Genomic DNA, 25,903 nt, shown 5'->3' with positions numbered 1-25,903 from the left:
CTTTGCATTCAGCAAGTATAATAAAATGCTTATGAAAAATTAATGTCATAGCTACAGCATAATGGACAGTCTCTTTTAGCCTATTTATATATAAAATGCCAAAGTAAACATTAAGAAAACATTTGCAAAGTACATTTAGTATTCCCCTCTATCCCCCCCACCCCCAAAAGAAAACACCAGTATGAAATAGTTCTGTGATTCTGTGCGCTTCAGGTCCTCAAGCTGCCCAGTACCTAGCTCATCTGTGATGGAAGAATATGATCATTTAAACGCAACAAGAACATCTTTGTAAATGTTCCTCCCCTTTCACAGCGACACAGAGCTAGAATTCATCTCACCATTGGCTCGGCTTCCAGTAAATGAAGGAGCTGAGCAACCAAGAAGCCAGCTAGACCTTACTCCCTTCCTGAGCTTTGAGGGCCAGGTCTTTGCGAATTCCACCCTTCCTTCCTGACAGCCTGAACTCAAAAGGGCAGTAACAGAGAGATGGAAAAAACACACACAGCCACCCCATGCTGACCTTTCATCTCTTCTAAGATGATCTCAGTGTACTTGCCATGGAAAGTATGCTCAACAGATATAATACCAAGAATGGCTTTAGGAAGGCTTTTTCAGGCATAGAAAAAATTATTACAGCCGGGGTTTGAAAAACAGTATTGACATTCTCTAAGGGGAATATGAAAGTGTTAGTCGCTCAGTTGTGTCTGACTCTGTGACCCCATGGACTGTAGCCCGCCAGGCTCCTCTATTCATGGGATTCTCCAGGCAAGAATACTGGAGTGGTTAGCCATTCCCTTCTCCAGAGGATTGTGTGTTACACCTAAGTGAAGTAGCTGAATGCTCTACCTGGAGAGATTTAAGAGTCAGACACAGGTTTCTAGCACCTTGATGGGTCTGAAGTAAGTAAAGGAGCTTGTACATATCCCACCCAATGTTTTTTTAAATCAGTGTTTAATTTTAGAGTAGTTTTGGGTTTATAGAAAAGTTGCAAAGGTAGTACAGACGCTTGTCATATACCCCACACCCAGTTTTTGTAACCTCTTATATTATCAAGGTATATTTGTCACAACTAAGAAACCCAACATCAGTACAATATTATGGACTAAACTCTGTATTTCATCTGTTTTTCCCTAATGTGTGTCTTCTGTTCCAGGTTACCGTTGAGGATGCCATATTCCATTTAGTTATCGTGTCTCCTTAGCATCTTATCCAGATTTGCACAAGTATTCTTAAATTATTGAAATATAATGGTAGCTACTTTAAGCTTTTATTACAGATTCAGTAATTAAGATGGAATTAACCCATGGTCAGGGACTCTGAATTCTGAACCCTTTACCGCTGTGGGAGGAACCCCCTCCATTTTGTTGTCGTTCAGTCGCTAAGTCGTGTCCAGCTCTTTTGTGACCCCATGGACTGTAGCCCACCAGGCTTCTCTGTCCATGGGATTTTCCAGGCAAGAATACTGGAATGGGTTGCCATTTCCTTCTCCAGGGGATCTTCCCAACCCAGATATCAAACCCTGGTCTCCTGCATTGTAGGCAGATTCTTTACCACTGAGCCACTAGGGAAGCCAATTCGTTTACCAATTCAAAATATTTTAGATGATGATGACTTGAGGAAAATATCCTTCTGATGCTTGGGTAACTTTAGAGAAAACAAGTAAATGAAACCCTTGACACACTGTAGTTGGCTTTCCTCCAAAAATTTTCTGCTGTTTTATCCACAGGAAGAGCAGGAAAATTTGTTATGACTGTGAATGTTACAGTATTGGAGGGTGGGGGTTGCGGGTAGCTCTTTAAAAAACAAAAACAAAAACAAAAAAAACTAGATATTTTAAAATTACAAAAACCTGTAAGAGTGACTAGGTTCACCAGGCAAGCTGAAAGCAATAGCCTATTTTTTTTAATATTATTATATTAACCCATAACTAAAGATAATACAATGTTGAATTATATACATATAATATAAGAGAGAGCATGAAATAAGCTGTCAAGAAATAGGGTCTGAGGAATACAGCATCATTGCCTTGTTCAGTCTTAGGGCTTGCTTTAAAGGTGACAGTGGAAAGTCTTGGTGACATGAAGCATTGATCTTCCATTGCTCCAGTTGCCTGCTTTATAAAAGAAGTTAAGTCTCGCCTGCTTAACTACAGAAATATTTTAGGTTAACTAAGGTTTTCCATTTCTGCTGCCACCTCCCCAGCTCAGGCCCTGAGCACTGTGTGCCTGGGGCTGTTGCAGGATTATCCTTATTCTATTCGTGCGTGTGTGTGTGTGTGTGTGTGTGTGTGTGTGTTCTCTTAACCACCTTTGGTCCAGCCTGCACGCCACTGCTAGATTAAACCTCCCTAAACACTGTTTTTATGAGCTGAGTATTCTACTCAGCAACTTTTCAGAGCTTCTCATTTTCTAGAGAAGAAAATGGAAATTTTTTAGACTGGCATTAAATACCTTTTTTGGACTTCCCTGGTAGCTCAGATGGTAAAGTGTCTGCCTACAATGCGGGAGACCCGGGTTCAATCCCTGGGTCGGGAAGGTCTCCTGGAGAAGGAAATGGCAACCCACTCCAGTATTCTTGCCTGGAAAATCCCGTGGACAGAGGAGCCTGGTGGGCTACAGTCCATGGGGTCACAAAAGAGCTGGACATGACTGAGCGACTTCACTTTCAAGTACCTTTTTTGATTTAGTTCCAACTTAAAATCATCAACTTTGTTTCCCTTCACTCTGGTGTGCCAGAATCCCTATACCAGTCAGATATTTTCTTCTTTCAGTTCCTTCAAAACCTTCATTAATTGTATAATCATTATCAACAAACAACTATTTTGCACCTTCCCAACCATAGGATTTCCTGCTTAGGCTCCTTACTTAGTTTCTTTTTTGACTATAATTTTAAATTTCTACCCTTTTTTTAAAAGGTCCAGGTAAAATCCTACCTTCATTTCTCTTAAACTCCCATCCATCCTCTATCTCCAGTGATCTCTCTCCTGAGAACTCCTGATTTTAATATGCACTCTTAATATGTTAGTATATTTCCTCCTGGTCTTATGTTCTATGCCTGCATATTTATACAATGAAAGAAAAGTGCAAGTGTTAGTTGCTCAGTCATGTCTGACTCTGTGACCCCATATACTGTAGCCCACTAGGCTCCTCTGTCCATTGAATTTCCCAGCAAGAATACTGGAGTGTGTCACCACTTACTTTTCCAGGGGATCTTCCCACCCAGGGATCAAGCCCAGGTCTCCTGCATTGGCAGGTGGATTCTTTACTGTTTGAGCCACCAGGGAAGCCCTATACTTATATAGGTTCTTTTACTCTTTTTTCACTTAACATATCCTGAACATTTTACAACATGAAGTGTTTTTGAAGCAAGATTGTTAATGGTTTCATAGAGAGTCTACATCAAATTCTACATTGGATTAAGGTATTTACACGTATAGTTGGACATTTGTTTCCATTTTTTTTGTTTTAAGTAAGGCTGTCATAAACATTTTTACTCATCTCTAATTATGTTCTTGAGAGAAATGCCTAAGAGTAGATTTATTAAGGATGCTTTTATTAGGTTCTTGATAAGTATTTCCAAATTACCTTCCAGATGTTATGCCAGTTTTTTCGTCTGTCTGTAGTGTATGAACATGTTCGTCTTATCACTGTCTCATCAGCACTAGGCTTTATGATTTGCCTGTACTGTTTGTTAATTAAGTAGTTAATACCTAACTCATTGTAGTTTGACATGTTCCAGTTATAAGGTCTTCATCAGAGAGATGTTTTGCAAATAATTTCTCCCAGTCTATGGCTAGTCCTTTCATCACTTAACAATATCCCTCTAAAAGCATAAATTTTTGATTTTGATGATTTTCAGTAGGTCGAATTCTCATGAACTCTGCTTTTGGTTTGGTCCCTAAGAAATCCTTGCCTACCTTAAAGCGGCAAGGATTTTCTCCTATATTTTCTTCAGAAGTTTTATAGTTTTAGATGTAATACGCAGATCTACGATCCATTTTGATATCATTTTTTGCATATGAGATATGGATTGAGTCTCACTTTGGGGATGATAGTAAAAGATCAGGAATCTTTCCAAAATAAGGAAAGTAAAATAACTCATCTATCAAAAGCATGTTTGTTTTTTGAAGAAGAGGGGAGATGTTTGCCTTTAACACAGGGTAAGTTATTGCTACTCACTTATTGAGTCTAATTTGAGGCATACTTCACATTGTATATGATTGATTACTGGCAGAAAACCATATATTGTATTGCTGCTGCTGCTGCTGCTGCTAAGTCGCTTCAGTCGTGTCCGACTCTGTGCGACCCCATAGACGGCAGCCTACCAGGCTCCCCCGTCCCTGGGATTGTCTAGGCAAGAATATTGGAGTGGGTTGCCATTTCCTTCTCCAAGTTGTATTACAACTTAGGTTATTTTGGGGGGTAAACTTGTTTATTTCACCTAAGCCATTAGTATAATTATATTAATTAATGTATTTATTTGTATAACAAGCATTTTTGAGGATCTAAGAAGTACAAGGCACTGTACTTCTTAGGTGGTATGTGAAAATAATTTCTTTGCGGTCCATGCAATTAACATCTGATTTCTAGAATGAAAGGGAGTCAAAGTAATTAACTTTCTTAAGCCACAAAATTACTATTGTGTGAAGAGCATCTGTCAACAGTAAGAAACTTGGGTTCTTGGGAATGCATGTACTAAAAAGATTATTAAGGAGAGGAGTGTGATGAATAAGAATATTTTGTAGTGCCTATGGTTTGGAGTTATTTGTGAAATAAAAACTTTCTCAGTAATTGGCAGTGCCACGCAAGTTTTTTTAATCACCTGCTTTTCTCTGTAGGTCATCAGTTCAATGAGCTCCCTTTCTGAATACTGCCTGCCTTCCATTCTACGTACATTATTTGACTGGTATAAAAGGCAAAATGGCATTGAGGATGAATCACATGAGTACAGACCAAGAACCAGCAATAAATCCAAAAGGTACATTTCTTTTATATAAGGATTATGAGGATTATTCTTTCTTTCTTTTTAGGAAAAAAGAAAGGAACCAATCTGAGTGGAAGTTGGGAATGCCACTAGACCTTCTGACCTCTTTACACTTGAGCCTAGGCTGCAGGGGCCCCTTTTCTAGCAGGTGGCACCTTCGGAATGTTAGTTGCTGTGAGCCGCCACAGGTTGAAATGGTTCCATGACTTTATTTTGCCAGTGGTGGGGGCAGGGTGTCAAAGACCCCAGGTAACCCCCTTGCCTGCTTCTCTCCTGGGCTCTCTCTCCTTTGGTACACAGTTAAAGGCAGAAAGCCCGCAGCAGGCCCTGCAGGACATTCCCTAGATATTCGGATTCACTTAGTAACCTTGGGCGCCCAGATTACGCAGTGGGAAGGTCAGTGGATTGGACATTGGGGATAGTCCCAGAACTGCCACCAATTAGCCATGAGACTCTGGGCAACTCCCCACCTGTCTGAACCTCAGCCTCTTCATGGGCAAAAGTGGGAAGTCAGATCACCCCATCCCTAGCTTCCCTCCCGGCTGAGATTTGCCTGTTTGTTCTGTGGTTCCCTTCTCTTGTGGATTTGAAAAGTAGAACTTGCTGCTACTTGTGCTGTTCAGGCATAAAACTTAAGACGCTTGGTTGATCTGTCCAATGAATGTATGTCCCCCAGAGTTCTAAGTAAATATGTATAATTTTGTGTGTTTGAAATAAGCCTAATAAAGCAAGGTAGCAAATAAGAAGGTTTAATACATTTATCTTACTTTAAGGAATGAGGGATTATTTTAAAAGCACAGATTTCTCCACATGGATTATACATTTTTTAATGCTTTTAAAGACAATATGATGGAAAGTAATCACTCAGAAAATCAGATATTAACTCCTACTTGTGAGTGATTTATTCCTCTCATGTTTCTTGACACTCCAGTGCTTAAAAATATGTAAACTTCTCTTGAAATTGAAGACTTATTATTTTACCAAATTACATGTCGTCTGAACTTGTAATTTCATGTTGCAATATGCTTGAGTTTTATGCAAGATTTATTTACTTATTTTGTTTGGAGGAGAGATTAATAACTTGTATATTGAATAATTATTCTAGTTGAAGAGGATTTTTTTAACGGAGGCAATTTATATGCTATAAAACACATCCTTTTAAAGTGTGTAAGTCAGTGCTTTCAGTTTATTCACAAGGTTGTATAGCCATCTCATTGTCTCATTCAATATTTTTATTACCCTAAAAAGAAACCCATAGCAATTAGCAGTTTCTCATAAATTACTTTTTAATGTATCAAATTTAAAGGTAGAATTTCAATTCTGTGTCTGAAAATGATTCAGTCTGTATGATTAATAAGTTCATCCACCTATTAATTAAGTATTTTCCCTGTATAACATGGCAGCTTATTAATAGATACTAAAACTTTCTAGGGGTGGAAAGTGGGACAGTTTGAATGAGCTTAATTCAGTTAGTTTTAGTTTTATTTTTCAGAATTGAGTTACTAAAACTAGATTTTTCATAAACTGATTTCTGTATGAATTGAAAATAATTGGTTTTTAGATTGTGTTACTGATTATTTCCAGGAGATCAGAGTAATTGTCAAGATCAAATACAGAACTGGTACAGTGAAATTCAATTCAGTTGTGTTTTAGTTAGCAATTGGAAGCTTAAAATGAGAGAGAATGTGTTTTAGAGAGAATATGTGTTTTGGAGAAAACCAAAAGAATGAGGGTCTCTAGAACATGAAGTAGCTAACAATGGGGTTTTTCTTATTAGAAACAAGAAAAGAGAACTTTAGGAAGAAGCATAAGCAACTGAAAACAGTCAAATGTGATGGAGGTGTATTTGGGTTATGATCTCTAAGATTGTATATGATTTCTAAGATTAGTACAATATCAACATTTTGACTGCCAAATAAATTTGTCAGATGCCTCTGGCTCCTGGCAGAGAGACCACAAACCAGCAACAACGTGAATTCATTATTGGAAATGCATATGTCTTCCTTTTATTTGAAAGCATAAATTGACTGATCAAATAAAATCAAAGCAGGAGTTTAATTTTTTTTCTACCCCCAATTTTTTTTGTTTTGCTACTTTCTCAAGGTCCTCTGGCCCCTTTTGAAGACCCCAGTAGCCCTCCCCTCTCCACGTCTGCTGGCCATCTCTGAGAGTTTGCCTTCCCTTTGGTCTACAGACTTCTTGCTTCTCTTCTCCATGATGTAATCTCTAGGTCAGACTTGCAGACGCCCTGTGTTTAACGTAGCTCCATATGTTTTCCTCTCCTCCCTTCATCTGGCAGCAGCATTTTCTAATTCTGGTGGGTCTTGAAGGGCTCCAGGTAGATGATTTGGTCCATCGCTCTCCCTCCTGGCAGGACTGTTTGTTAATGATCCTGAAGAATGAGCTCCTACCCGGTTCATACATTTCCCCTTGCAAGTTAAAGCTGCAGCTTTCTTTGTTGACCTGCTCTGTCACCTGGTGGCTTAACTGGACGCTCTCAAGGCTGCAGAACTCCTCCAAAGTTCTTTTTTTTAAATCTTTTATATGCTTTCTTCTCATTCTCTCTGGACTGAAGAGAAAAATGTTCCGTATTTAAAAGTATTTTGAAAATATCTGCCTGACAAATCCAAATTCCATCATCCTTTCTCATGAGTTTTATTTAATATACAAGTACTGAGCAGTTGTGTGTTTGGGAGACTCTACTAAATACTTACACGTTTTAATACTCAAGCAAACCTTACTATAATGACTGTTATTATTTCCATTTTGTAAATAGAAAAATTATTGGTAAGTGGAAGAGCCATAATTTTCACCCAGGACTGTTCCACACCAGAGCCAACGCTCTTAGCCACCGTTCTTTGGTAAGGAGCTTGGCAGTCCCTTCATTTGTTCAGTTCCAAATTAGCCCTCAATCAGTTCATTAGAGAAGCAGGAAATGAAGGGAGGGAGGTGAAAACTCACACTCTGTCCTCCTGACGGTGCTTATTCTGTTCCCTAACTTTTGATGAGTTCAGATGACTCTCCTTTGCCCCTTCTACCTCTTCGTCCATCTGCTCTTTAATCTTTCTCTCTTCCACCACCCCTTGACATCTTCTTTCTTCCTCTCATTAATCTCAAGTGGCAAAAGGTCAAGAGAAAGGGCCGGGAAGGCAGGGGGAACAACATTTAACACTGATCCTTCTCCACCCGCTACAGTCCTACTCCCATTGATAATCATACTATTTCTTTCCATTGTTTTGATCTTTTCACAAGATCCTCTAAGTGTCTATCTCTAGCCTGGGAGCCCTGGGTCAGGTTTGTTTCCATCTTCAAGACGGTAGGATTCCTAAATTGAAAGGTACCTTAGGAAGGTCCACAAGGTGAGATTGTCGGTTCCCAAATAGTGACTCAAGTTGACTTGGTTGAACATTTAAAATATGATGTCAGATACTCTGATCCACAGTGTGTCCATCACACCACACTTATTATAGGAATAACTTCAGTGTGTATTTATCACTGCGGTCTTGTCATAACAAAATTGGTTTGCAGCCCACTGGGGATGAATCCTAGATTTTTGATGAATTATATCACTTGGAGAATGTCTTTAGTGCCTATTTAATGTGAATATTTTAAACTTTTACAGTGATGAACAGCAGCGAGATTATTTAATGGAAAGACGGGACCTCGCCATTGATTTTATTTTTTCTTTAGTATTAATAGAAGTTTTGAAACAGGTAGGTCATCAGTTTAATGTTACCTTTAGATAAGGTTTATTTATCTAATAGCAACTTATATTTTTGAGGTCTAAGTTTATTAAATTGTCCATGAATTTCAAATACCATGTCACATGAACTGTATTGCTTGATGGCTAAAGGCTGTCTATAGTCCACTGGAAGTACTCTTATTGATTTGATCTTTAATATTCCCTTCCAAGCTAAGAACCATCTTTTCTCTTTTCCAGATTCCACTTCATCCTGTAATAGACAGTTTAATACATGATGTTATTAACTTGGCTTTCAAGCACTTTAAGTACAAAGAAGGGTAAAGTAATTTCTTTCCTTCAAATTTTGAAGAAGTCGGGTGCTTAAAAAGAAATTGAGTTTGCTCTTCTCAGATGACCTGGGGGATTCCTCACTTGTCTAATTGTATCTTGTCTAGGTACCTTGGTCCTAACACTGGCAATATGCACATTGTGGCAGACCTGTATGCAGAAGTCATTGGTGTGCTGGCACAAGCTAAGTAAGTGAACCTCAGAATCCTTCACCGTAAGAACATGAGTGTCTGTGCCATCCGGCCCTACTCCCAGAAAGGGGAAGGGTGTGAGCTTACAAGAAACTTAGGGTTTATTTTTGCTGTGTGTGTCCTGTTGCTGAATCTCACTAGAAGCTCCCTGAGGCAAGTACCACGTCTTCTTCCAATTTGTTTTCTCCATTACCCTTTTCACTTGGCAGTCGGGCCTGATGCTACCAAGAGTCCATGAGTTTCAGACTACTGCATCCAAGAAGGAAATGGCCTAACCAAAGTACTTTTCTTCCTGCTCAATTTTTCAAAGAAGTTTATCAGTTTTAAAAGTCTTGTGTTCTATATTCCATGAGTGGGTGGTTACGGTATAGCATCCATGAATGGGAAAATTCCGTTCTAGAATGTCCCTTTACTATAGACCTTACTTAATTCAGCCGAGCTAAAAATGTCCCAGACTCTGTCATGGAAACAAGTTGGAAAATTCTCATTGCTAAATTTATCTGGCCCCATAACACCATTTAGCAGGCTAGAACAAAATGGTATTAGACAATTAGCAATAAGATACTTCTTCCAAAAGTGATGTCACACCCTGTTCACCCATCTTCATCTTATTCAACCCGGAGGCAAATAGGGCAAGATCTTGGATGCCTAAGTTAGGCCAAGTGAGCCAGAAACTTAATGTGAATCCAAGCCAAGAGACCAGCTTGGAACAACAGTGATGCCCTGATCTTTGTGAAATGCAACCCTCAGAAAGATTTTTATCTTCAAGAGATGGAATTTCCTAACTTAGCAGCGTGGAAACACTCAATTTATCAAAAAACAAAAGTTTTTTAAAAGCACTTACTCAGCAACTTTAACTAGCCAAACGGTAGAAATAACTCAGGAAACAGACCCCAAAAACTTCTTGACATGACTTTTTTAATCTAACCTTGTTTGTCTGTTCATCTTGACTACCTATTCTAACACATAAAACGTCCGCATTAGATGAAAGAGATGTGGGTACACCTACACAATGAGAAATTTCAGCCTCAAAACCTGACAGCAATAGAGAGGAAAGAAACGGACCCAAGCATACATAAGAACTAAACAGTAGAATTACCTGGAGCATTTTGCATGAGAATATATATTGTACTTTTATTATATAGCCCATTGTAATAATTGTGGCTCATGAGTCATTAAAAAAATGTATAATGCATTTTGGAGAGATTTCTATTACAAGTAGATAATGAAAGTACTGGCTTTTTGAGGGGATAAGTTACAGTTATCTGGTAAATTAACTCATATGTATCTACCTCATACCTAGAAAAGATCAGAAAAATGACTTGTTAATATGTATTTTGGCTGGTTTGTCAAATCCTGAAAATCTCATCATATTCCTTTGTAATTATCCCGGCATAACTTATACAATCATTTGGAAAGTTTAGTATGCCAAAAATGACTTCTTGTGTTTTTCTTAGTTTTTGTGAACTGTACCTAACAATATCAGTTCCTATAGAAGGATTTTCCTTAGCTACATCGATTTTCAATTGAGAATGAATTGAGAGATGTCATAATTAAAACAACACTTTAAGGTTGTAGGAATTTCCACATTAGGTCAGATTTATGATCCACTGAGGCACTGTTTCTTGCCAATAGTGACTTTTTCAATTTTCATGATGTCAATATTTGTCTCAGTTCTGCAATAGTAGGCTATAACAAATGCCTCAATTTGGATAATTGTCCAGCACTTTCTAGTCACAAGAAAATGCTTTCACCAATAGGTTCTTGAAGTAATTGCAGTAATATATAGTAATCACAGTGATAAATTCTCAAATGGTCAGTATAGAGTTAACCTTTTGGGTGTCATACTACAAATTATCGTATTACATTCTTCTCATTAGTATACCAGAACCATTTCTTTATTGTCGCCTTAGAAAATTACTGCTTCCTTTGTTCTCGGTGGGGGAAAAAAAAAGGATGTATGCTTATCTGATACAGGATGGTTATCTTTCTTAAAAAAATAAACTTGAGTAATGTAACAATTCTAATTTTAGATTTTATATCTAGATCCCAGTGGTAATATATACAAAATATTTTCTTCATTCTGACTTAAGTTACTAATGCTTAGTTTGGTCTTTAAGCAGAAACACTATTTTTACTCTTACTAGTGATAATGTGCTTAATTCCTATCACAGAAATTTTTTTGCTATTAAGTGATATTCACCCAGGGTCTTAGCACTTTCAAAGTTAAAGTTAAAATTAGATTTTTTTAAGGTAAGTTTTGGGGATTAAAGTCTGGTATATTCATTTGAATAGTGATGTTTGTTTTTAAGATTCATAATTTCAAAATTTTTCTCTTTTTATATGATATAATTTTAATGTATATATTTTGTAGTCTCACTTTAATAATAATATAAATATTGTGCATTCTATACATTTTAAAGCAGGAGACTGAAAAGTTTTTAGTTACTGTATTTACTAAAGAATATTGAACACTAAAAGCATGGTTATTGAAAAGAAATTTATTTTTCCCTAAAATTATTTTAAGGGAAAATAACTTTTAAGTATGAGTAGGTTTCTAGATTATTTTTATTTTAAAATAACATGTTTATGTCATTTAGAACTTTTTAAAGTAAAACATAGCCATATTTATTTTTAAATGAAAAATAGACATTTAGCCACTAACTTGTGAGAATGTTGAAATAATAACATATACAAATAACCTGCCTTTCCCTACCTCTCCTTGTTTTAGTCATGGATTAGAAAAGGAAAGCATGCTTTCTAAGTATCATGTGATCTTTAAAACCATATAGCTTTAACCTATAAAGTTACCTTTTCCTTTTAAAGTCTCTCATTTCAAAATTAAAACTATAGATTTTTTTTTTTTTAGTGTTTGGAAATAGCTTGAGTTAAAAAGAATAGAATGGAATTCTTAAAAAGTCTAGTTTGAAACTGTGAAATTTTATAATCTTGATTGGAAATGTCACTCCTGTCTCTTTGCCATGATGTTTCTGCTTCCTGTCCTTCATCTGTCCCTGGTTAAAACTCTGCTCACCCTTCACCCCAACATAAATCCCCTCTAATGTATTCTTTGATTATCCAGCTGAAAAGAGCCCCTTCATTCTCCAGTGCCTGCCCCCAGCCCCTTTAGGTGTATTATTCACATAAAGGGCAGTGTGAAATATGATCTGTGTGAAGAATGATCTGGGTTGGGGCATTTCACCTTCCTGAAGGACCAGAGAGATCCAGGAAGAGTCCCAGGCACTTGCTAACATACCTCAAATAATAGTAATGGTTATTGTTATTTTTGAAATTATTATTATTCACATGGCTCATGGTCAGTGCTACATTGTTTTATCTTGCCAACTAAACTGCACACTGTTCTAAATAGGGTGGGGACTACATTTCTCAGCTCACAGCTGTCAAAGGCAGCAGCAAATAGTGGACATTTCTGGATTTCACATCAGAAGGTCTGTGTTTGAGTCTCATCTTTGTCACATTGATCTTCTGATCTGTTTCTTCATAAAATGGAAATGCATTCACTACTTACGCTGCTCCATTGCCTTCTTAAAATTTTTTTACTCTACACAGCAGACATAAAGAAAAACTCATAAATTGTTTAGAAAATATGATTTTAAAAAACTGTTACCAAATGTAACAGTTCCCGCACTCAAACCAGGAACAAGAAAATGGCCAGTTCTCATGAAGCCCCTTCCACCCAACTTGCCAAACACACACCCCCTGCACTGCCTGTTGGTGAAACTGTGTCCATATATTTACTTTATATGTCCTGAAATTTCTACTCTGAGGTGTTGAGAGTTGTTGTTCCAAACTTCTGGGGTTCTGTTAATTGGCCTTCAACTTTTATAAACATAATCACCCTTTCTGATCATGTCTTGTTCCTAAGTGATCCTATGTGGAAACTCAGGAAACAGAATGCAGTGAATCTTAGAAAACTTCCCTTGTTTTTCCTTTTTTTAAACTAATAGTCAAACCAGCCATCTCAGATATAGCTTGGATAACTTGTTTGTTTATGTTCCTTTACCCTTCGGCACTTTGACAATCTGCTACTTCTCCACCCTCTTAGGATCTATTCTTTTCTTAAACTTTTTATGATAATGTTGTTGTTGTGATTAATGTTATTAATATTATTTTACTTTCAAACTGTATAAATACCCTAAGTTCCTTGGGGATCGTCTCTTTTTAGTTGTAAAATCCCATACATGTATTAGACAGCTTAGTCATCTTTTAGAAATGATTTGAATTTTCCCATTACTAGATTTTTCCTTCAACCTAAAAATATTTTTCTCAATAATCATTAACCTAAAACTGTAAAAGAAACAACAACAGAAAACTTTGTAAATGGATGTAGAAATATGACTTGGCATTATTTGCTGCTGTTGTCAGAAATACCTGGCCTCCTATAATATATTATTGCTCATCTGTTCACAATTGGATACTTCAGGCCCTTGGGGTCTGTAAGTACCCAGGCAATTGCTAAGCCAGAGGAAATGGAGCTTTTCATCATTTCAATTTAAGAGCTAGAGCATTTGGAAGGGCTCTAAATAACCTTGCATCTTCTCCCTAGCTTGAAGGAGACGTTGAGCATCTGGTAGAATAAGGGAAGAAACAAGATTGGATGCTTACCACAGCCCCAATATCAAGACTTTTACAGAATGCCCGTCACTGTCCTTCAGCTGATGGGAACGTGTCCCCATCAGTTGTGCTGTCACTCCTGGATGTCGGAGGCTCGCATTTCCCCCACATTCCTACCCATCATTTCACAAATCACTCCTGTCCTTTTCTTAGATTCCCTGCTGTAAAGAAGAAATTTATGGCAGAGCTCAAAGAATTACGGCACAAAGAGCAGAGCCCATATATCGTTCAAAGCATCATCAGCTTGATAATGGGGATGAAGTTCTTCCGAATTAAGATGTATCCAGTGGAGGACTTTGAGGCCTCTCTCCAGTTTATGCAGGTACTGTCTTGGGCGGGAACGTGTGCATCTTCCCTCCTCAGGACCTGAAAGGTGAGAACCCACTCACTAAAGTCCTACTATTTTTTTCTCAATAATTCATGTCCTCATTTGCTTAGTAGTGTCCAACTCCCTGTGACCCTTTGGACTGCAGCCCACCAGGATCCTCTATCCATGGGATTTTTTGGGCAAGAATACTGGAGTGGGTTGCCATTTCCTCCTCCAGGGGATATTCCCCAACCAGGGATTGAACCCATGTCTCTTGTGTTTCCTGCATTCTCGGCGAGTGGGTTTCATAACCTAGTGATAGAATTTCAGGCATATAATTTCATTTTTAAACTCATATCATCTTTGGAGTAGGTGTACAGTGGAATTTTATTTGTAGATTTTTTTTCTTTTTTTCACTCATTGGTTGCATATTATTCTGTTAATAAAATATGGCTTTATTTTTTACTTTTTAAGATTGATAGCATTGAGTTGGCAATGTTAACATTTCTAGGCATCAGAACTTTAAGTAATGAAATCCTTATACTTACTGTAAAAATCAACTAAACCATTTAGGTTTAGGTGTCTGTGACACAGTGTTCACCATTTTGTACTAAAGAATTATTGCTAATAAGGATTTCCCAGAGTACACAGCTGTATTAGATTTTATAAAACTTTAGTATCTGAAGGATTTTTTTTCTAATGGCGCTGTGAATTAGATTTAGTGGGAACCTTAATAAAGAGTTTCAATACCAGGGTTATGAATGGAGGTTGTTCCACTTCATACATGCTAGGATGACTATAAGCAGAAAGACAGATGACAGCAAGTTACCTGTTGGTGAGGTTGTAGAGAAATGGTAACCCTCATACACTGCTGGTGGAAGTGTAAAATAGACAAGCAGCTTTTGAAAACAGTCTAGCAATTCCTCAAATATTTAAATCTAGAATCATCAATCCAGTAATTCCAATTCTAGGTATATTATACCCAAGAAAAATGAAAATGTATGCCCACACAAAATCTTGAATGTAAGTGTTCACAGAAGCATTATTCCTAATAGCCAATGTCCAGGAGAGGCAAACCCACAGAGATGGGAAATAGGTTAGTTGTGTTGGGCTGGAGGAGGCGGCTGTGCTTAGGGAGGGCCGGGCTTCTGGCTCACGGGTGCAAAGTTTCTTTCTGTGATAATGAAAAGATTCTACATTTGATTGTGATGAAAGATGTACAATTGTGAATATACTAAAAGCTATCTAGTTGTACACTTTATAAAAGTGAATTGCATGGTATGTGAACTGTATTCAATAAAGCTGTTTAAAAAAAGAATATAGGCCCATATCAAACTTGAGGAATACAAGCTTCAGTGCTTACCAGTTCTGTGACCTTGGACAAGTCACAACCTAACTCCTCCCAGCTTCACTTACCTTTCCTGCAGAGTGGTAACAGTGACACTCACTTTGGAAGGTGGTTCTGAGCATTCTTGGACTCAGTAAATACTATTTTTCTCTCTCTCATGCTAATGATTCATGTATATGTGTATGTACATGACAATTTGAGATGATATTTACATATGTATGCAAAATAATGTGGGAAAAGGACCATAATTCTGGGAACCATAATGCCCCATTCTGTATAGGGAAAACAGTCTCAAAGACTTTGCATGCCGGCAATGCCTGTCTTGGACTGAGGTCTTAGTATGATATTCATATACTGGGGACTTGAGTAACTGTTGCTGCTGATAGTCTCAATGTGGACTGAAAAAAAGTGGTAATAGTTGATACACATATTACATGTCATCAGAAGTACCTGTAACCTTGGATTCTTCCATGAAAGCTACATCTGGAAAAGACCACAGTAAGTTACCACCCAAAAGGTCAGGAAGGGGAAGGGGGCTGGCAGAATTCTAAACAGGCCAACTCTTCTAATAAATTATTCCCCAGACAACCAAAAGCACCGTTTGGGGTCAGGAGTCCACAGGCAAAGACCTCCTTGCTGGAGGAATGCTTCCAAAGGTTTCCTTGTCCCAGGTGGGGAAGGGAAGCATTCCAGACTTGCTCATGAAACTATCTGAACAATAAACACCTAAAAAGTCAGGGCTAACAAGTAAACATCTTTGTGCCCAGGGTTGTCAGGGCCTAAAACAAGATGAATGTCTTCTGCATCTCTCCCCGTGTTTTCCTTCTCTGGGGATCTGTATTTGTGGGTTATCCAAGGACCCAGGGCTCCCCCACATAGTAGCTAGTCAATAGCAATTTGTTGGAAATGAATGAATGAACCAACCAGTAAGTCAGGGGATGAACACCTGCTTACTGGTTATAGACACTTTGTCCTTTCAGCATCATGATTTTGTGATAGAAATTAGGGGGAGAGTGAGAAAACCAGCCCTGTAAAATGTCATTGGAGGCTATTGTGAACTTAAATATAAATGCTGGACTCCAGTGATTTTTTAAAAATAGATTATGGTGTATGTGATGTTATTGAGTGTTACTGAATTAAGATCTGTTGACTTAAAATTTGTTTACCTACAATTTTCTGTGCACATTTCAATCTTTCTCCCTCCCTTGACTTTCTTTCTGCTTCCCAGGAATGTGCACATTACTTTCTTGAGGTCAAAGACAAAGATATCAAACACGCCTTGGCTGGGCTGTTTGTTGAAATTCTTGTCCCAGTGGCTGCTGTAAGTTACATTTTCATTTTAAAGAATCTCTTCAAATTGGATTAGAGAATCAGCAATTTCATTAAGTATAATATGAACACGCATCTCTGTTTCAGGCTGTTAAAAATGAAGTTAATGTTCCCTGCCTCAGAAACTTCGTTGAAAGCCTGTATGATACCACGCTGGAACTTTCTTCTCGAAAGAAGCATTCCTTGGTTAGTAACTGTGAGAAAATTCAAAACACAAAACTGCAGTGACCCAAATTCCTAGGCTGAAGTCTGTTTGAGAGTCATAAGAGTTCCGCAGATGGGAGAATTACCTACAGCTCCCTCAAAAAGTGCTAAGTCATGTCCAACTCTTGTGATTCGATGAACTGTAGCCTGTCAGGCTCCTCTGTCCATGGGATTCTCAAAGAGGCAACATTTCAGAATTTGGAGCTGGTACCTAATATTAAACACTGATTGAATCATGGTAACCGGAAGGAATTAGACCATGTTACCTCAAGGACCCTACTAGTCCTAAAGATTCTGCTGTTTATGTTCAAAGATTGGTTTAACCTAATATTTATTTTAATTTGTACTTTTTCCAATCTGAAGGCTAAAGATGCTAACAAAAGTTTCTCTTCTCAAGCCCAAGGAATTTTCACTGGCTAATTCCCATCCTGATTTTCAGAATCAAAATGGAACCAGACAGGAAAGGGAGTTAGAACACAGAGAGCTGCCCATGGGAAAGATTCTCTGAAGGCTGAGAAAACAGTCTTGGGGAAGGCTTTTGTGGTGAAAAGCAGCATAGAAGTTTTTAATATCACATCACCCTTTTTCCTCCATTGTCCTCAGAAACGCTTGCAAAATGCACACATCTGCACAACACCCGTTGGGCCTGGGAGTGTTACAAAGTCTGGGGTGGTGAATAAAGAATAAAGCTCTGATTTATGAATTGGAAGGTGGTAGATCAGCTGTACCTGCAATGGTAAAGAGGAAGCTGGATGCTTAGGTTGCTGATTTCTAGTATTGTTTATGTTACTCTTTAAAGTATGAACATTACCACCATTATCTGAGCAAATACTCAGAGTTGCTTTGCTGGAAGTGGTGACAGATTTGTTCATTTGTCTACCTTCTGTGGTCTCTGTGACTGCTTGTATTTTGTGTTTAAATTACCAGGTGTAATTAGAGTTGTACTCAATGACAGTGGTAGTTCAACATCACTTTAAAACTAAGTTAATTAAAAAAAAAAAAAAAAGCAAGTTAATGGAATGTTAAGCACTGAATCTCACTGTGGCAATAGATTTTTTCTAATTCAAGTTAATGGATGAACCAGTTATATTTTTGTTTAAATCTTCACTAGCCCTTGTTTTCGGGGGAGACATTTAAGGTATATACTATCTGGTTCAGCAAAATGGTGGTGAGTTCTGCATGTATACTGTAAAAACCACCCACCAGCTTTTCTGTCTTCTCCAGTTGCTGCGGGAAACCTGCCCAGTTAAGCAGGAAAACCACAGTAGCACCTCTGTTTATTCGGTTGTAAGCAAATTCCTCCTGCGGTTAAATTTGTCTTGGTGGAGTTTACCAGGGCAATAACATTTCCTTGAGGAATCTTCCTTAATTACAGGAAGATTGCATGCAAAAGAAAATATATACACCTACCTCTAAGACAGGGACAAACTAATAGATGTTTATGAGCAAAAAAAACCAGTAACATTTTCAAAGTCAGTGTGCCTTCCTCCTTTTTTTCCAGAGGATTGAGAGTGATCTATGATTGTTTTTAAAATTCATAAGGGAAGACTAAATCAGTGAATCAGATTTCTATTTATGATCCATGAAACTCACTCTACTTTGTACATTGTTGATTCTGTTTAGTCACTAAGTCACGTCCGACTCTGCAACCCTATGGACTGAAGCCTGCCAGGCTTCTCTGTCTGTGGGAACTGCCAGGCAAAAATACTGGAGTGGTTGCCATTTCCTTCTCCAGGGGATCTTCCCGACCCAGGGATCAAACCCACCTCTCCTGCACTGGGAAGCATATTCTTTACCACTGAGCCACCAGGGAAGCCCAATCCTATACACAACTCTAGAGTATTCCATTTCCATCCTTCTCAGAAACACTTGCAAAATGCCCACCTCTACGCAGCACCCATTGGGTGTGGGTGTGTTACAGAGCCTGGCCCGTACGGCACACGGGGGAGCTGGATGGATGGACGGTGGTTCCAGAGAGCCTGTGTTACCTGAGTGATTGCAATTACATCATCCTGTGGCCTCCTCTTCTCTCTCCTCAGGCCTTGTACCCACTGGTGACCTGTCTGCTCTGTGTCAGCCAGAAGCAGCTGTTCCTGAACAGGTGGCACGTTTTCCTCAACAACTGCTTATCCAACCTTAAAGTGAGTATTTGTCAGCTCGAAAAACTCTTTTATGAAAACGTATTATGTGTCTGAGGCTGGTGTGTGCTCCTGAGAGTGACTCCTGAGGTTTGTGGGGGAAATGATCCTGTACTATGGGAATAATGAAGAAAGTATTAATGAGCGTTTTCCTTTTTAAATATAGTCCGTTGTAGAAGGTGATTGGGGATAAGAGAAATCATGTCAAATTTGAGGGGGGAGTCTTTTAAATTTTTAAAAAACATTTATTTTCCTATTGAAGTACAGTTGATTTACAGTGTTGTAAAATCTTATCTAATAAGGATCACTCGAAAGGTAGAATTAAATGCCCCTATGCATCTGTGTGTATGCATGTGTGCTCAGCTGTGTCAGCTCTTTGCGACCCCATGGACTGTAACCTGCCAGGCTCCTGTGTCCATGGAATTTCCCAGGCAAGAATACTGGAGGGTTCAGGATGGAGGGGACACATATATACCTATGGCCGATTCATATTGATGAATGGCAAAAACTATCACAATACTGTAATTATCCTCCAATTAAAATAAATAAATTAAAAAAAAAGAATACTAGAGCAGGTTACCATTTCCTTCTCCAGAGGATCTTCCTGACCCAGGGATCGAACCCACATCTCTTGCATCTCCTGCATTGGCAGGCAGATTATTTACAACTGGTGCCTCCTGAGAAGCCTGTATGCATCTATGGTCAGGCTTTAAATGACTGAAAAAAGAGGAAGTCACACTTCACTGACAGAAGCAGGTGAAATTATTTCGGAAGCTCACCCAAATCTGCTCCAGCCTCCCCCTGACTCATTCCAGGCTAGGAAAACATTAAGTTGGCCAAAAAGTTCGTTTGGAGTTTCTGTAAAATGTTGTGGAAAAATCGGAATGAACTTTTGGGTCAGCCCATTATTTGCAGAGGGGTTTGCGGGGGAGGATTGACCTACTAACAGAAAGCACTTATTTCCTGTCCCTGTTATTTGTGATTATTTGAAGGTATTCTATTCAAGCCACATGATATTCAATTATTAGTCCTAGGCACTCACTGAACAATGGGTGATGGAAGGAGCCAAGGCATGGTCCCTGAAACCGAGGCATGCATGTTCAGTTGCCCAGTTATGTCTGACTCTTTGCAACCCCATGGACTATGTGCCCACCAGGCTCCTCTGTCCATGGGATTCCCCAGGCAAGAATACTGGAGTGGGTTGCTGTGCTCTCATCCAGGGGATCTCTCCGACCCAGGGAATGAACCCAAGTCTCCTGCATTAACTGGAGAAGGAAATGGCTGTCCATTCCAGTATTCCTGCCTGGAGAATCCCATGGATAGAGAAGCCTGGTGGGCTACAATCCATGAGGTCACACAGAGTCAGATACAACTGAGCAATTTAGCAGCAGCAGCAGCTCCTGCATTGGCAGGCAGATTCTTTACTACTGAGTCACCTGGGAAGACCCTGAAACCTGGGAACTTAGAGTTAAAACAGCCATAATGATTAGCTTTTAAATTGACTTAAAACTTGAACATGGTGAATAGATTTTAAGTTTTAGTGACCTGTTGATAAAAGTCAACTAAGTGAACACCATTTCTAATATAAGCAAATAGCACCTAATTATCGTAATTTTTCTCCCGTGTGTCCAAAAATATTGAATTCCTTTTATAATTTTAACGCTTCTTCAGAATTTAAAAAATATATATATTTAGTTATAAAATCCTGTATGTATTTGTACATGCTGTCTTGTCTTTTTTATTTTAAGACACTTTAATTTAGTGAAGTGGTTAAGATTAATTATATTATTTTGGCATTTACCATCATGACACAGTAATCTGCATTGGAGCTGTTTGAAGCAGTAGCTAGATACTGGCTCTGAAAGCTGATTGTGAAATCCAAGATTAGAATCATTTATTTTCTTCAAATTGGCAGGGAAATATAATAGCAGTGGATATAGAATTAAGCCTTTAAGAATTCTGGAAAACAAAGTGCTTTTCAGGATATCAACTATTATATAATGGCCACTTTCAGAGGTTTTATTCAGGGATTTATCCATCTGTCATATGCCTCTAACACACAGCTTAATGTCATTTTTTGTTGTTACTTCATCCACTTTTATGCTATTCAGTTATTCTAGTTAAACATGTTTTTTCTTCTACATTTTACACAAAGAAAAAGATCATTTTGTTCAAAACAAAAAAAAGAGAGACTTGATTAAGAACGTTCAGTTTTCTGTATTTTTTATGCTAGATGTTTGTGATGAATTTTCGTATCAAAATAGTGTTTTGCATTAAAATTTACTATTGTGGCCCAAAAGACCAACATTTTTTTTGTGTCCAGAATTGCTTTTGAAATACAGTAGCATAATCTTACTTTGAACTTAATTTCTTTATATTTAAGTATAAAATCAGCCACTTAAAAAATTTTTATTGAAGCATAGTTGCTATACAATTTTGTGTTAATTTCTACTGTACAGCAGAGTGAACCAGCTATACATATACATATATCCCCTCTTTTTTTAGATTTCCTCCCCATTTTGGTCACCTCTGAGCACTGAGTAACATTCCTTGTTTTATACAGTAGGTTCACATTAGTTACCTATTTTAATTGCTTTACAGTTAGAATACTATGTAAAAGTCAGTGGAAGCCCACCAAAAAGACTTAGTAACAGAGTTACACACAGCCCTTGAGAGAAGGGCTGATGATGTTTCCCCATGTGAATATTTCAAGCATCAGGATTTCCCAATGGGGAAAGCAATAAGATCAGAAAGGTACTCAAAGTGGGGAAGATAGGAAAGTCAGTTATATAAAAACTAGATCCAGGGTGCCTGTTCTCAAGGAGCTTGATGTTTCAATGGGGGATGTGTAATGAAGTTTCAAAATGCGTGTGGCAGACAACGGATGCAAAAGCTGGGAGTGAGGAGACACCTGTGCCATTTCGACAGGTCAGGTGCCCAGTGAAGCATAAAGCAGATAGTTACTGGGCAAAGGAAAGGCAATGATCCTTCACTTTATGGGTAGGAAATGGTCGAAATTCACCTCCTCGAGGGTAAAAGGTATAGAAAATCTTTGATGAGCTACAGTTGAAACAAAATTGTAGCACATGTATTTAGAACTCAACCCAGTAAGCATTAAATGGGACCATTTAAAATGTCATTAATATACAGAAAACCTTCCAAACCACCTCAAGAGTCCTCAACAGGCAAGAAATACCCGAGGAAAAGCTAACATGGTTTCAGGAGCACACTTTGTCTTGAATGGCTTCAGTATTTTGTGGGGTTTAGAGCCAACCATATCATTTCAAAAAGGACCTCCAGTCCAGCTCTTTCCTCTGTTCACTGTCCCTCTGGCCGCCCCCCGGCCCCTACACGCGCTCAGGCATAATGAACCCCGTGTTTGCCCCTACGTGTCGAACTTGGTGGCCACCTTTGATGTGTTCTGCCGGGGAGAGTTGTCAAGGTGGCAGCATGACATAGGGCGGAGTAGAAATGTGTATGAGCATGAAAAATCTGCTTTTAAAGTAAACAAGGTCTCAGATTCAGCGCTCATTTAATGTCGGGCCCTGGTTTATCCTCAGCGTCAGCCTGTCAGGAGCAGGCTGCTTCGGTCACACAAACGTGAAGTCTTTATTTACACTTGTTAACTCGGTCAACTGTGTGTTAGCAAGCTGCCCTTGTAAAGTGGTGAGAAATTTACTACACCTTCTCACCACGACCTTGACATCTTTCAGGAACCTCTGGTCAGTGAGGACCAGTACTTATATGCTTTTATGAATTTTATGTCAGAATTTGAATATACTGAGCTGTTAAAAAATGCTATATTCCCTTCCTGTATACCCTAGTATATCTAATTCTAAAAAAGGGAAATATGTTTTAAAAACTTGATTTAATAGTGCTTTCATATTTTGTCATGAATCCCCATTAATAGTTTTTTAAATTAAAATTATTACGTATTCATTATAAGTATGTGCAAGTTTCTTGTCCTTGAAAATGGATATAATTGGAAGAACCTTTACATTTTCTTTTTCTTACAATAATTAATACATATTAAAACCAGTGAAGTCTTCTTTATTAAAAAGAAAAGAAACCTCAAAAGTTAAGAAATTTATTTATACAATATAGTTAATAACAAGAAGAGGTCTCATTAATTGGAGATTAGTTATGAGCCAGGCCAGCAGTAGGGCCTTTAAATGTATGTTGTGGATTATCATGACAATATCATAGCCTGCATTGAATTCCCCATATGCTTTCATGTTGTTATTTATGTTTTTACCAGAAATTTTGCTCAGGTGGCAATATTTTTTTTAACTTTTCTTTTTATATTGGCGTATAGCTAATTAAAAATGTTATGATAATTTCAGGTGGACAGTAAAGGGACTCAGCCATATATATACATGTGTCCATTCTCCCCCACATTCCTCTCCCATCCAGGCTGTTATATAACATTGAGCAGAGTTCCCCTGTGCTCTCCAGTAGGACCAGTGGGGAAGGATGGGGGAAAGGAAGGACAGTTAGGGAGTTTGGAATTGACATGTACATACTGCTGTATTTAAAATGCTCAGAAATATTGAAGGTGTATCATCTGAAGGTTAGACATTAGTCAGCATAGCTTCAAAGTCCTAGAAACCAAAGTACAGAATTAAAAATATTTCTCTTTTCATCTCAGTCCCTATTTGCACTAGGACTAGAATGCATTCACTTAGTCAGCTGGTCATCAATTCTTCACCAGAAATGTACCAGGCAGTGTTCCAGATGCTGGGAATAAGTGATGAATGAGACAGTGACGCTCGCAGTTCTTTTAGACCTTGTAATTCAGTGGAGGAGACAGACCAGAAACAAGTAAACAGCAAGGACAAAAACTTCAGGTGGTGCTAACTGCTATGAAGAAAATCAAATAGGACCTAATGATAGAGAATCACACATTCAGAATGGTGCAGGGAGGGGAGGGGACAAGAAAGGTCTTTTGATTGCCATTAAGAATATCAAAGTTTGGCTGCCATTAATTTTTTTGATGAATCTTATCATATATCTTCATGTGTAATAATCACAGTGAAGTTAAAGGAGTGTTTTTAACTTTTCATGTAAATATAAGGGTATTAATGATGTCTTCGGAGAAGGTGATGGCACCCCACTCCAGTACTCTTGCCTGGAAAATCCCATGGATGGAGGAGCCTGGTAGGCTCCAGTCCATGGGGTCGCGAAGAGTTGGACATGACTGAGCGACTTCACTTTCACTTTTCACTTTCATGCATTGGAGAAGGAAATGGCAACCCACTCCAGTGTTCTTGCCTGGAGAATCCCAGGGACGGCGGAGCCTGGTGGGCTGCCGTCAGTGGGGTCGCATAGAGTCGGACACGACTGAAGCAACTTAGCAGCAGCAGCAGCAATGATGTCTTTATTTTACAAAGGGGAAGCATTGAGTAATATATTAAGGATTCCACAGTCATTGCCTGAATGCATTAAAATGTATGGTCCTATTTAAAACAACTACTCTCCTCTTGGTAAATACTATGTTTAAATGGTACAGTATTAGCTATTTAAAATAGTTTTCAAGAAGTAGTTATTCTGTTTTAATATAACTTTATTTCTATAAATTTGAGACAATCTCATCTATGTTTCAGATCCATCAAAGGTACATTTCAAAGTGGAATTTATAAATTTTAATAGAACACATACATTGGGTCAGAAAATTAGTGAGCAGATGACAGGTGTGTTACTTACTTTTTTTAATGCCTTTTTTATTCAGCCAGTGAATAGAAAAAATAATCTCTGTAAATTGTTAGTATGGTAATTTTAGAGGTTATCCTAAACTATATCATATGATGTCATTTGGATAATACAGTCATCAAAAAGATTGAATTATGATCAAAGTAATTTGATTCCAGGTATCAAAAGGAAATGCCAAAAAGAAGGAAGGTGTTGACTGGGATAGGCACTGACTTATAGCAGAAAGCAACAGGTTTACTTAAGTCCCTTTACTTGCAATGGAAGAGAGAACTAGAAGAGTTTTAAGTATAGTGAGATCAAAGAAGTCTGGGTGGCTGGGTACAAGTGGTCAACTGATGGATCATGGGAAACATTGGTCTATCCAGTGACCCTATCACCAGCCAAGTTATCAGTGACTTATTTATTACTTATTACTGTTCACACTGAATTGCTTTAGCTAAGTCAAAAGATTACAGTTTAAAGAAGGTTTGGGCAGACTGGGATTGGGATTGGGCAGACTGACATGTCATGTAAAGTCTGGAAGATCCACTCTGAAACCTACTCGTTTCTTGAACAGTTTTATCAATGTAACCTCAGCTCTGCTATAAAGAAATTATTGGTTAATTAATTGAGAAGCATATGCCAATGGAAGAAGAGAATAGTCTTTCAGTCTTACAGTAGAGATCTTTGACACAGAGGTCAGTGGTTTGACACATAGGTTAAAAATGTCAGCATCCTGAGATGGTATAGTAAGACCTTGTATGTTAGCTGCTGTTGGAATATGAAGGCAGTGAAGAAGTCCTGTCTTCAAGCAGAATACAATCTAGTCGTTGCCAGTAGCATATTTGAGCAGCCTTCATATAATCTTAAACTGAAATCATTCATGGTTTGAAGACACTGGGGCCAGACTGCCTGGGTTTTAATTCTGGTTCTGTCACTTATTAGCTCCTCTGGGTCTTGACTCCCTCATCCTTAAAAGGACACAGTAGCAGTATTTACTTTGTAGGTTGTGCTGAGAATTAAAAAGAGTTAATACACATACAACTTTGA

General features: G+C 38.3%; 1 protein-coding gene across 8 annotated transcripts in view; it reads left to right on the top strand.

Annotated features, from left to right (window-relative positions):
* Nucleotides 1-25,903, top strand: part of FRY (FRY microtubule binding protein) — a 329,636-nt gene that overhangs the window by 168,425 nt on the left and 135,308 nt on the right. For all 8 annotated transcript variants that reach the window (XM_070800572.1, XM_070800573.1, XM_019971430.2 and 5 more), the window contains 8 exons: nucleotides 4,838-4,977; nucleotides 8,606-8,696; nucleotides 8,924-9,003; nucleotides 9,121-9,201; nucleotides 13,993-14,161; nucleotides 16,723-16,815; nucleotides 16,911-17,009; nucleotides 19,067-19,168. In XM_070800572.1, the coding sequence (XP_070656673.1) occupies nucleotides 4,838-4,977; nucleotides 8,606-8,696; nucleotides 8,924-9,003; nucleotides 9,121-9,201; nucleotides 13,993-14,161; nucleotides 16,723-16,815; nucleotides 16,911-17,009; nucleotides 19,067-19,168 (855 nt within the window). The remainder of the gene's footprint in view (nucleotides 1-4,837; nucleotides 4,978-8,605; nucleotides 8,697-8,923; nucleotides 9,004-9,120; nucleotides 9,202-13,992; nucleotides 14,162-16,722; nucleotides 16,816-16,910; nucleotides 17,010-19,066; nucleotides 19,169-25,903) is intronic.

This window comes from Bos indicus, chromosome 12 (assembly GCF_029378745.1).
Source record: "Bos indicus isolate NIAB-ARS_2022 breed Sahiwal x Tharparkar chromosome 12, NIAB-ARS_B.indTharparkar_mat_pri_1.0, whole genome shotgun sequence".
NCBI classification, from domain to species: domain Eukaryota; kingdom Metazoa; phylum Chordata; class Mammalia; order Artiodactyla; family Bovidae; genus Bos; species Bos indicus.
Note: the sequence above shows the minus strand (reverse complement) of the source record. Positions and strands in the feature narration are given on the sequence as shown.